Source organism: Vulpes vulpes, chromosome 2 (genome assembly GCF_048418805.1).
Source record: "Vulpes vulpes isolate BD-2025 chromosome 2, VulVul3, whole genome shotgun sequence".
NCBI lineage: Eukaryota > Metazoa > Chordata > Mammalia > Carnivora > Canidae > Vulpes > Vulpes vulpes.
Window position 1 is genome coordinate 787,081 of NC_132781.1, and position 13,002 is coordinate 800,082.

The 13,002-nt window shown below is 56.5% G+C and overlaps 1 protein-coding gene across 11 annotated transcripts in view; it reads left to right on the top strand.

Annotated features, from left to right (window-relative positions):
• Window positions 1-13,002, top strand: part of CCDC57 (coiled-coil domain containing 57) — a 99,929-nt gene that overhangs the window by 38,760 nt on the left and 48,167 nt on the right. For all 11 annotated transcript variants that reach the window (XR_011999229.1, XR_011999230.1, XM_072745627.1 and 8 more), the window contains 2 exons: window positions 3,680-3,783; window positions 9,083-9,253. Coding sequence is in view for 9 of the 11 variants with exons in the window: in XM_072745627.1 (XP_072601728.1) it covers window positions 3,680-3,783; window positions 9,083-9,253 (275 nt within the window). In the remaining 2 variants the exon portion in view is untranslated. The remainder of the gene's footprint in view (window positions 1-3,679; window positions 3,784-9,082; window positions 9,254-13,002) is intronic.

The window sequence follows — 13,002 nt, forward strand, 5'->3', positions numbered from 1 at the left end:
CTGTCTTCCCGGCCGCCCTCTGGGGCCAGGTCCATCCACTCCGTGCTGCTGGTCACGCCACTTGGCTTCCTGTGGCTAGTGTCTGCTCCGCGTGTCTCTGCGGTCCGTTCCCTCTTGACCTGCCTCTCCCGCCCTTGAGGTGAATATCCTGTAGGTGGCACATGGGGCAGCTTCCGAAGTCCATTTTGCTGGTGTTTTTATAACTGATACGCCCATCGGTCACACCACCCACACTTGCACTTGTCACGTTGAGTGTGCACGGCCGCTTCCTGCCCACGTATGTCCCTCGGCCACTTCTTTCCTGCCCGTGGGTCACCAGTGTGCAGGGCCTCGGCGGCTGCAGGGACCACAGCCAGCTCCCCCCACGCTGCACGGCCAGCAGTGGAAGGCGGCCATCCTCTTGCCACTCGGGCCTCGTCCCCGAGTGGCTGTCGCCAGTGCCACCTCCCTTGTTGAGAACCACTCCGGGCAGGATGACCATTTTTGCTCTGGACTGTGAAACGTAGTTTTAAAACCTCGAGAGGATGGAGCGCCTGGGTGGCTCAGTGGTTGGATGCCTGCCTTCGGCCCAGGGCGTGATCCTGGAGTCCTGGGATCGAGTCCTGCGTCAGGCTCCCTGCAGGGGGCCTGCTGCTCCCTCTGCCTGTGTCTCTGCCTCTCTCTGTGTCTCTCATGAATAAATAAAATCTTAAAAAAAAAAAAAAAAAAAAAACACTTCAAGAGGAAAGATGTGGCGATCGGCCAGACATCGGCCCTGGTGGTCCAGGTGCTCCGACATCCGCTCTCAGGGCAGGTGTGCTGCGAGAGTTCTCTGGTTTCCCTTCACCCGGAAGGGGCGTATTCGCTGGTGGGAAGGGAGGAGCCGACGTCCCGGCGTTCAGCCCTTGAGCTGGCTGTGCCGCTTCCTTCCGAGAGGTCCTCTGCGGTTCCGTCCGCACCACCGTCCCCGAAGAGCCAGGGGCTGAGTCTGTCGCTCGGGTCACAAATCTCAGGTGATGTGTCTGGACACGCACTTCCTCGGATCATCCTGTTTGGCATTGAATTTACCGAATTTAGGGAGTTTCCAGCTATTGCTTCTGCAGGTGTTTTCTGTACTCCAAGCTCTGTTCCCACGCAGGCCCGCAAGGGCGAAATCCTGGCTGTCCTGTTGGTCTCCCACGGGCCCCCGTGGCTCTAGGACTTTCTTCAGTCTGGTTCCTCTGTGTCCGTCTGCAGGCTCTCAGGCCTCGTCCCCCCGGCGCTGCCCTGGACCCTCCATGGGACTTCAGATCTAACGTTTCCATCTTGGTTTTCCTTATCTTATTCCTCTGCTGAAACTTTTCCCGTTGCTGTAAGAGCGCATCAGCTTGCGTTAAGTCCCCTGTCCCATATTCCACATGATCCTGTCCTGACGTCTATGTCCTCCTGGTGCTCTTTCCATCTGAGTCGGGATTATCCCGGTTACAGGTGTGATGAGTGACGCTGGATTGTGATGCACGTACCAGGTGCCACGGCCTGGAACTCCGACCCTGAGTCGACTCTGGATCTGTCAGGGCCCCGCCTTCCTCGGGCACGATGGGTGCCCGTACCCTGGCGCACTCCCGGGGGCACGTCTGAGTGGCCGCGCACTCTCTAGGACCTTCTGCTTGATGCCTTTGTGTGTTGCCGGCCCGAGGCCACTGACGTCCTGGTCGCCATCCCTGTGTCCCCGCCTCCCCGCCCCTGCAGAGCTCAGCTCTCAAGGCTGCGGCTGGATCCCTGCTGCCCAGTTTCCCCGTGGCCCCTCTGTAATCCTTGCCATGTGCTCGTCCCAGGAGGGTGCAGGCGGGTGGTGTGGGGTGAGCCTCTGCATCAGGCCCACCCTGCGGGGAACGGGCTTGTCCGGGGCCGTCCGTGGTCTGAGCTCCCTGGGTTTCTGGGCTGCGGCTGCGCCGCCGGTGTCAGAGCTGGGAGGGACAGGAAGGACGCGGGCGTGCAGCCCCTGCAAGCGTCCCTGGGCGCCTCGCCCTCGCCCGCGGGGCAGCCCCTCGGTCGCTCCAGGCCCTCAGCTGCGGCGAAGGTCTTACGTGCGGTCGCCAGCTCACTGCTTGAATGTCAGACCCACCGTCCATCTCTGGAATCGGCTCAGCAGGTGGCACATGTTCCTGAGTGCCATCGGCCTATGCCCGTTGCTCCTCAGGATGCCCCTGGTCAGGGTTTACGGTCACGGTTCTGGCGTCAGATGTGTCGGAAGACGTCCCTCGTTCGTCTGTTTGCTGAAAAAGTTTGTATTAGATTTATGTTAATATTTCCTGAACTGACTAATAGACTTCAACCCTACTGCCCCCCACCCCCCCCGGTTTTAGGATTTTCCGTGTGAAAAGGTTTTAAAGTGTGAATTCAGGTTTTTTTTTCACAGTTAAAGGATGACCCAGATTTTTTTGTGTGTGTCACTTTGTGGTGTTGTATTTTACTAGAAAGTTGTCCATTTCATTTAATTCTTTGAAAGTTGCCTATAGTATTATCCTATGGGTTTTAAAAGCCTGTAGGATCCAAAGTAAAACTGTGTTTCCAGATTTACTTGTGATTGTGTGGTTTTTGTTGACTCTTTCTCTTGCTTAGACTCACCATGGATTTATCTATATAAAAAGCCTTTTGAGGAGCCCGGGCCCGCTGTATGCCCGTGTTCTGGATCCTCAGCGTCTAGTGTGAGCTTTACTCTCTCTGTCCTTCCTTCTCCCGTATTTCGTTGGTCTTTTTCTCATTTCTTGAGACAGACATTCAGCTCATTGACTCTATCTGCCTTCTCTCCAGGAAGCTCTGGGGACACAGGTGTTCTTGCAAGGACAACCTTTAGTGCATTCCTAACATTTGTTTGCTTTTCAAGTTTTTTTAAAAATTATTTTGGGGCACCTGGGTGGCTCAGTAGGTGAAGCATCTGCCTTCAGCTCAGGTCATGATCCTGGGTCCTGGGATCGAGTCCCGCATCGGGCTCCCTGCTCAAGGGGGAGCCTGCTTCTCCCTCTGCCCCTCCCCCTGCTCGCATTCGCTCTTGCTCTCAAAAGAGTAAATCTTTTTTTAAAAAATATTTTATTTATTTAACACCGAAAGAGAGAGGATGAGCAGGGAGGGGCAGAGGGAGAAGCAGACCCCTGCTCAGCATAGAGCCCAACGCGGGGCTCGATCTTGCGACCTGGAGATCGTGACCTGAGCTGAGATCAAGTCAGATGCTCGACCAACTGACCCACCCAGGCACCCCTTATGAAATTTTTCTTAAAAAGATTTTCGTTTTAAGTAATCTGTACTGTCAGTGTGGGGCTCAGACTCACAACCCTGGGACTGAGAGTTGCACGCTGCACCAGCTGAGCCAGCCTGGCAGCCCTGCTTCTAGATCTTTTGATAAGCAGTGTATCAATGATAATTCAGGTCAGAATAACTTCTGACCTCTACTGATTCCTTCTTTGACCTATGCTGGTAGGAGCACCTTTCCTACCTCCCGGAGGCCTGGGAGGCCGATGCGCCTGGCCGCAGCCAGACACTAGGTGGCGACACTGCTGTTTCCCTGCAGAGAGTCCTGCATCCTTGACATGGGGACAGGGGAGGGCAGGGAGCACGTCCCCTGCCTGGACAGCACAGGCCCTGCACCCCAAACAGGGCAGGCGACCGGCATGTCCCCAAGGCAATAGGGCACCTGAGCCTGACAGAGTCACTCTTTCTGCAGGAGGAGCCATGTCAGCTGGTCGTGCACCTGTGGGGCAGGCGCTCAGGAGGCTCAGAGACAGGACGCATCTCACCACCGTCCTGGTGGCCCGGCTCAAGCAGAAGGTACGGCCTCCCCTTGACACTGGGGCTGGGGGATCTCCCAGCTGGACCACGTGACTGCTCTGTGCCTCCGTTTCCCTCCAAGGGAGGGGTCACTGTGAGGTAACGTGCAGGCCCAAGACGGCACGCAGTAAGACCCGTTGAGTCCAGGCACCCATGGCAGAGCACGGGGCTTGCTATCTCTGCCGTGCGTGGGGCTGCGACCGGCCAAGACGTGTGAGGCTGGAGGCGCATTCAGGACACGCTGCAGTGAGAACGGGCTCCAGGGGTCAGGGCCAGTGTCCACTACGCACAGACACCTCAGCAGCCCGACCCTCGCCATCAGCCAGGCTGCCTATCAGTCAGGCCACAGTCGTGTGCTGGGCTGATGCCCCCTGCTTCCTAGGGTGCCAGCCCTCCTGTCACCTGTGCCTGAGTCCCAACATGGGCTTTAGGGTGCAAATGTAGAATTTCTTTTTTTTTTTTTTAATTTTATTTATTTATTCATGAGAGACACAGAGAGAGGCAGAGACACAGGCAGAGGGAGAAGCAGGCTCCCTGCAGGGAGCCCAATGTGAGACTCAATCCCAGGACCCCGGGGTCACACCCTGGACTGAAGGCAGACGCTCAACCACTGAGCAGCCCAGGCGCCCCAGGAATTTTTTTGTGTGTTTCCTTTCATTGTAATGAAATACATAGAAAGCTTGTAATTTTGAGGTATAAGTTCAGTGACAATAACCATGCTCCCAGCACGTATAAACACCACCACCGTCCGTCATTCTTGGATTATGCATCATCTGAACAGAAACTGTCCAAATCCAGTCAAGTCTAACACCCTTCCCCGCGGGGCCCGTCGGTCCTACATGTGGGATGGACGACTGTCATGGGACTGGACATGCGGAGGCTGTTAGTGACCAGTTACTGCGACTGGCCCTGCGGCAACTCTGAGTTAGTGACTAGTTCTTGGGCCTGGCCCTGCAGCAGCTGCACGTGTTTGACCAGTTCCTAGGACTGGCCCTACGACATCTTCCTAATGACCAGTTCCTGAGACTGGCCTTGTGGCAGCTGTGATTTTGTGATCATCTCCTGCAACTGGCCCTCCTCAGGTGTCCATCTGTGACTAGTTCCCGGGACTGGTTCTGCGACTGCTGTTACTTTGTGACCAGTTCCTGGGACTGGGCCTTCAGCAGCTTTGTTAGTGACCAGTTCCTGTGACGGGCCCTGCGACAGCTCTGTTGGTGATCAGTTCCTGGGACTAGCCCTGTGCAGCTGTGACTTAGTGACCAGTTCCTGGAACTGGCCTTGTGCACCCGTGAGTTCATGACCAGTTCCTGGGACAGGCGCTGCACAGCTGTGCATTAGTGTCCTATTCCAGCGACTGGCCCTGCAGCAGCTGTGAGTTATGGACCAATTCCTGGGACTGGCCGTGCGGCACGTGTCCATTTCTGACTAGTTCCTGGGACCAGTTCTTCAACTGCTGTTAGTGACCAGATCCTGGGACTAGCCCTGCATCAGCTGTGTGTTAGTGACCACTTTCCAGGACTGGCCATGCAGCAGCTGTGAGTTTTTGACCAGCTCCTATGACTGCCGTATTGATGACCATTTCCTATGACTAGCCCTCTGCAGGTGTCCATTTGTGACTAGTTCCTGGGACTGGTTCTGCGACCACTGTTAGTTAGTGACCACATCCTAGGACTGGCCTTGTGGCACCTGTGATTTAGTGATCAGTTCCGGAGACTAGCCCTCATCAGGTGTGAGTTACTGACCAGGTCCTGGGTTGGCCCTGCTGCACTGTGAGTTTTGACCAGTTCCTGGGACTGGCCCTTCGACATTGGTCCACTGTGACCAATACCTGAACTGGCCTTGCGCAGCTGTGTGTTAGTGACCAATTCCTGGCACTGGCCTTGCGCACCTGTGAGTTGGTGACCAGTTCCTGGGACTGGTGCTGCACAGCTGTCAATAATGGAGCATTTTCTGGGACTGGCCATGACACAGCTGTGTGTTAGTGACCCATTCTGTGACTGACCACCGGCAACTGTGAGTTAGTGACCATTTATGTGACTGGTCCTGTGACAGTTGTGAGTTCCTGAGCAGTTTGTGGGACTGGCCCTGTGGCAGCTGTGGGTTGGTGACCAATTCCTGGGACGACCCTGTGCAGCTGTGAGTTGGTGACCAGTTGGTGGGACTGGCCTTGTGGAAGCTGCCTGTTAGTGACCGGTTTGTGGGACTGGCCCTGCAGCAGCTGTGAGCTACTAACCAGTTCCTAGGACAGGCCCTGCGAGAGCTGTGGGTTAGTTATCAGTTCTTCTGACTATGTGACAGGTGTGAGTTTGTGATCAGTTCCTGTTTGTGGCCCTGCACAGCTTGAGTTAGTGACCAGTTCCTGGAATGGCCCTGCCACAGCTGTGCATTGTGACGAGGTCCTGGAACTGGGCCTTGGCAGGGATCCTTTTGTGACTACTACCTGGGACTTTCCCTGCGGCAGCTGTCAGTTTGTGACCAGATCCTGGGACCTGCACCGTATTGGCTGTTAGTGACCAATTCCTGTGACTGGCCCTGCGACAGCTATGAGTTATGACCAGTTCCTGGGACTGACCCTGTGGCAGCTGTGAGTTTGTGACCAGTCCATAGGGCTGGTAGCTGGGAAGCTGCGTGTTTGTGAGCCGCCTGTTACACTGGCGACATGGGCTGCTGTCCCTTTGTTGACAGATCATTTCTCTCATCACCGTGTTCCAGGTCCGTCATCAGGGGGAGCCTCAGCATTTCGTGATGCTTTCCAAGGCTTTAGCAACATCCTATTCTGTTTCCCCATCGTGGACACGTGTTTGTTCTCAGCTTTTGGCAATTGTGGATTATATGGTTGTGAATGCCATGTCTGAGCATCTGTGCAAGTCCCTGCTTCCCATTCTTTCCGGTACATGTTTAGGAGTGTAATTTGTGTCCTATGGTAAATCTGTATTTCACCTTTTGAAAGACCATGAAATCATTTTCACGTTTATTGCACCATTTTATGTGCCCCCACCTATGTGTGAGGATCCTGACGGGCCACGTCCTGACCCATGTGAACTATTTTCTGTGTTTTTTATTCTGGCACCAGTGGGTGCAAAGTGGTACCTTGCTATGGTTCTGATTTGCATTTTTCCCGAGGACTGGTGATGTGGAGCATCTTTTCATGTACTTACTGGCCTTTTGTGTGTCTTCTTTGGAAAAATATCTATTCAGATCCTTTACCATTTGTAATTGAGTTGTTTGTCTTTTTATTGTTTGGTTCTAATAGTTTTTTATATATTCTCGATACTAATCCCTTATCAGATGTACCATTTGTAGAATTTTTCTCCCATTCTAAAACTTCTCTTTTCACTTTCTCGCAAGTGCACTTTCTTGAAGCACAAATATTTTTAGTTTTTATGGTTTTGAGTTTTGTCTAAATGTTTTTTAAAAGATTTTATTTATTTATTTGAGAGAGTGTGTGCAAGAGCACAAGTAGGGGTAGGGGCAGACTCCCTGCGGAGCAGGGACCCCCACCCCAACACCAGGCTTGATCCCAGGACCCTGAGATCATGACCTGAGCTGAAGTCAGATGCCCAACAGACTGAGGCACTGGGCGCCTCTGTTTACTTTATTTATTTTAAAAGATATTATTTATTCATGACAGACACAGAGGGGGAGAGAGAGAGAGAGGCAGAGACACAGGCAATGGGAGAAGCAGGCTCCATGCAGGGAGCCCGACGACGTGGGACTCGATCCCGGTCCCCAGGACCATGCCCTTGGCTGGAGGCGGTGCTAACCGCTGGGCCACCAGGGCTGCCCGCGCCTCTGTTTAATCTATCTTTTTATTGCTTGTACTTTTGGTATCATACATCCTGTTTCCTTTTGCACAGGTATTTTTTTCATGAGGTGACAGGAAGAGGAGTTTTCACATGTCTTTTTAAGTCCATAAATACATAAATCACACTGCTTTGTATGCCTGGCATCTTCTGTGGAACAGAACACACCACTCAACACAAGCGTATTCTGAGCCTTCAGCTACTGCAGGATGCAGGTGGCACCCGGGAGGCTGGTGCTTTACCCTGCTGGGGGCAGTTTTCACTCTCAGGATGGAGGGGACTCAGCAATCTCCTGTTTCTGCTCACGGTGTCCCAGATCTGTGCACATGCGTGAGGTGAGGGCCTCAGGACGCTCAGACTTGCTGCTTCCAGCTCTGCCCACTGTTGGAATGTCACACACACGTGTGCACACGCACGTTTACAAACAAGAAATAGACATTTAAAAAAAGTTTTTAACTTTTCCTTGATAATTATAGGTGGTACGATTATCACAAGGAAAAATGTTTGCCTCAAAGTGTTTTTTGCTTGTTTTTCAATTAAGCGTTTCCTAAATGGTCACCTCTTTGGGTGTGTATGTGACAAATTCAAAGAATAAAATATTCACCAGGGATTTGTTATAGGAGTTCCTGGAATAGAAACATATTTTCTCTTCCTGAGAATAAAACAGGAAAGAGTGTAGAGCAGATGTCATTTTTTCTGTCACCTCCTCCTTTCCTTCTATAAGCAGGAAGACACACATCCAGAGAAGCTGCCAGCATGAGGGGCTGGCCCTGGAGCCCGGCCAGGGTCCCATTCTGGGGATCTCCTGGCCGACCTGTAACTTCAAGGCCGCCCTGCGCCTGGGACCTCCCTTCCTGGCCCTCGTCCACCTCTGCCTTCTGCGCTCCCCACTCCTGAAGGCCTAGGCCTCACCCCTCCCACCTCACCACCTCCCATCCCAAGCCCCGGGGTGCCCCCTACAGGTTACCTGCATTTTCTTTTTTTTTTTTTTTTAATTTTTATTTATTTATTTATTTATGATAGTCACAGAGAGAGAGAGAGAGAGAGAGGCAGAGAAACAGGCAGAGGGAGAAGCAGGCTCCATGCACCGGGAGCCCGACGTGGGATTCGATCCCGGGTCTCCAGGATCGCGCCCTGGGCCAAAGGCAGGCGCTAAACTGCTGCGCCACCCAAGGATCCCCCAGGGTTACCTGCATTTTCTGCACGTATTTGTTTCTACCCGAGCTGGGCTCAGGAAGAGGGTTTTAGGCTGTCTGCTTCTGTCCCGCAGTTCCAGGCCTGGAGGCTCCCGCCAGCATCCATGCTGCAGGAGACAGGCGGGGCGCAGCGGTGGGGAACACGTGCATAAAGCCAGAACCGAGGGACTGGCCACTGCGTCTCCTTTCTGGTCATCCTGCGGTTCTGCTGGGCGCCTCTGTCCTTCCCCGCTTCCTCGCCCTCCTACCTGCCCCAGCCCACACTCTCCTTCCTAACGCTGCCCTGAAATGGCCCCCCAGGTGCTGCAGAGACCCCTGGACCCAGATATCATCCAGCACGAGCTTCCCCGTGATGTGGACCAGGTGCACCTGGAGGTTTTGGAGCTGCAGAAGCAGATGGCTGAGCTTGAGGAGCATCTTGGGAGCAGACAGCAGTCGGGAGCCCCAGACAAGGCTGTCCGCAGTGGGGAGGTAGGTGCCCGTGGACCCTTGCTCCTGCCACCCTGTGCCATGGGGGACCCTGCTGCACAAGTCACCCTCCCGGGCCCTTGGTGCCCCGCCTCAGCTGGCTTTCATGTTGGGGCCTCGTCCTCAACAGAGGGGTGCCGCCCCACCTCCGGCCTCCAGACATTGGGCTCCACCATTTAAAAGTCCACCGTAGGGCAACCCCAGTGGCTCAGTGGTTTAGCGCCACCTTCAGCCCGGGGTGTGATCCTAGAGACCCGGGATCGAGTCCCGCGTCGGGTTCCCTGCATGGGGCCTGCTTCTCCCTCTGCCTGTGTCTCTGCCTCTCTCTCTCTATGTCTCTCATGAATAAATAAAATCTTTTAAAAAAATAATAAATAAATAAAAGTCCAGCGTAGGAGGGGCGCCTGGGCAGCTCATTCGGTAGAGCGTCCGCCTCTTGATTTTGGCCCAGGTCGTGATCACACAGTCGTAGCATCGGGCTCCACATTGGACTCCACACTCCGTGGGGCGTCTACTTCAGATTCTCCCCCTCTGCTCCACCCCCTCTCTAAAATAAATAAACAAATCTTAAAAATAAAAATCAGTCCAGCATAGGAAACCCACATGTATGAAGAGGGCTATTCTGTTTCCTCTAGAAGTGAGTCCTTGACTGGCCAGGAGGGCTCTGGGAAGCCCTGAAATTGAATGTAAAATTGGGTTTTTCCTTCGAGAGGACCCCTGTGGGGATTCTGAGTGTTCAGGGCCACCGCCCCTGTGCTCATGACAGTGGGGCATGTGCGGGTCTCGTGCCCTCCGCACCCGGGACCCCACGGGCTCTGTGGCTGGTTCAGGCCAAGGCTCTGAGCGGGGGGAGAGCCTGGCACTGCTGTCCCCACAGATCTGACACACAGGCCACTTCTCTTCTTACCCAGCACTGTGATGGAAGAGCTGTCAGGAGTGTGCTGTCTTTACTGTCAGTTACCGTGGTGACCTGGGTCACCTGTGATCATGTTTGGGGACCTCGGTACCTGCAGTTACCCGCGGTGACCTGCAGTAACGTAGGGTTACCTCTGGTGACTCACAGTGACCTGGGTTACCTGTGCTGACCTGAGGTGACCTGTAACCTGTGCAGGCCTGCAGTCACGACTGTACTTGATGTCACAGCTCACCGCCCTGAGCTCTTTGGCAGAAGCAGTGTAGAAGTCAGAGGTTGTTCCAGGGGCAGGAGGGAGACAGCTCCAGGACAACTGCCAGCACCAAAGGACCAGAGGAGAGGGTGGGTCCACTCCTCTCTGGCTCAGGAACACCAGGGGGACCCAGCCAGGCCTTGGGACGGACGGACAGGGAGGCACAGCTGCAGGGGGAGGCTCCCAAGTAGAAGCCGCCTGGAGAGCCCAAGCCCCGGCCCCTCACCGGGCCTCCCGCTGTCCTGCAGCTCAAGGACACTGTCCTGGCCACAGAGGCAGGAGAGCAGCACGTCTGTCTGACCCCATGTCCGCAGTTGGTTCCAGGGGGCTGCCCACACTCGGGCCCAAGGTCAGCAGCACCAGAGCAACACCCAAGGTTCACAGCCTGGTTCGCGGACTCCGCTGCTTAGACGGGAAGAATCGTGCGCCTCAGCAGGATTTAAAATCAGGATGTTTAATGCTGTGGCTGACGGGCTGGACCTGAACTGACTGTGACCTTAGGGAGAAATAGAGGCTCAGGAAACCCAGGGTGTGCTCCCTGTGCCCAGGCCAGGTCCCCCCAGGACGGCAGCATCTTGGGGGCCCAGAAGCCTCCAGCGCCAAGAACCTGGTTTTGGAATTTCTCACTCTGCTGAGAGGAAGCAGGCCCAGGCCGGGGGGCGGGGGTGGGGAGATCCACCACGGCACCTGGAGACGGGACAGGACGCAGCTACCAACGGCCCCGGCGCTGGCCGTGGAGTAAGCGGGACTCGGGTCTGTGCTGACAAGGGGGGAGGCTGGGCCTGGGCCAGAACAGGCCTGGAGACACGGGGGCCGGGCGCTGGAGGCCATCCTCGTGCACCAAGGAGGGCAGGCCCAGCCTCCCTCCGGGACTCGTGTCTCCCCCCGTGACGGCTGTTTCCAGGGAGGCAGCCTGCAGACGCCCCTTCAGCAGGGGATGCGCTGCTGTCGTGGACACTGGGACAGAGGGATGTCCGGGGCTTCCAGGCCAGCTGCGCCCAGGGCTCCCGGCCTCACGCGGGCTCAGCCACAGGGGACACGCCACCATCAGCGGGCCCGCGCTGTGGAGCCTGTGGGGACCTGGCGGTGGGGTCCCGTGCCCCGGGCGAGAGAAACAGGCTGTAGGCCGCGCTTGGACGGCTGTGAGCTTCGCGTGTGGCCGGCGTGTTAGGTCATAGCGTCGTGTCCGTGGTAAATTTCTGGTTTTCACAGCTGTGGTTACCAAGAGTGTCCGTTTTAGGAGAAGCGCAAGCTGGAGCCTCGAGGCATAAATGAGCAGCTTGTCTCCAACTTCTGCCCGCGGTCCCGGGAAATTCCTATGGTGAGGGGGGCTCTTGGCTGCCTGTCCTCGCAGCGGCCGTGCGGCACTCGGGGCACCTGGCCTGGCGCCCAGGGTCCCCCGGCCTCCTGCCCACCGCTCCTCCCAGTCCTGAAAACCCTGCGGCCCTGAGCTGGGCGGCAGGGACGCCCTGGGACCACTGGGGGGCGGTGTCCACCAGTCCTGCCTGCGCCCCGGGCCGCGCAGAGGATTGGAATCCCAGCCGGCGCCCCTCTGAGCCCCTCCGAGCCCCTCGGCGCCACCTGGGCTTGCTCCGACGTCAGCCTCTGCGGAGCGCGGTCGCCGCTGCCCCTGGGAACACAGTCCTCCCTGGTGAGGACACCTCAGCCGGCCGGACCCTCACTGCGCTGCGCCGACCTGCGCCTGCCTGGCCGGGACACGGGAGCAGCCCCCAAACAGGCGCAGGCGGACAGGGCCAGCACGGGGGACCGCGTGGGCCCCGGAGCGTGCGGCAGTTGTAAGTCCTGGAACGTGTCATTGGAGCCACTTTCCTCTTAAGTATCTTGAGTGTCACTTTGCAAAGGCTCCTTTCGGGGTTGCTCACTGAAAATGGTGCAGGAGACTCCAGCGTCATGCTCCTGTGGAGGCCGGGCCTCCGTCCTCCCTCCCTCGAGGTCCGTCCCACCCCACAGGCCTGAGGACCCCAGTCATTCCTGGCCTTTGGAGACCGCGGGCGAGGCCGGTCCCCGTGCGGTTGGTAGTGGGCCCACGTCCATCAGGGGGAAGGGTCTGGATTGGGTGTTGGGCTGTGGTGCCTCAGGGCCGCCTCCCCCTCCTCCCTGCTACCCCCCTGCCCCGCCTCCTGCCCACCCAGCCTGCAGCACACGCTGGAGGCGCCGTGCATGGTGGTCACAGCTCTAGGCCACCTGAAGAATAGGGGCCCCAGAGTGCACAGGTGCCTGCCAGCCCTGGAAGGGTGCACCGGGAAATTGGGGCCAGGACAGAATGTGCCAGTCTGTCCCAGGGACTCCAGGCCGGTTTCTGTCCTGGCTCCGGCCCACGCAGTCAGCACAGGGCACAGTGTGGCTTTTCACGGTGTCAGGAGCGGCCGTGCCTAAGTAGGCCACCTGCCTCCCTCGGGGCTTGGACGCCGTTTCCTCCGGGCCTCTGTCTGGCACACAGTCCACACGCACACTTGTCTTTTCCTCTCTCTCATTCTCTGACCCCGTCGTTCTGCACACCCTCCAAGTGTGACCGTGTGTCTGTGCCCTGTGGTGACCTAGCACGGTGACCCCACAGCACGCGGT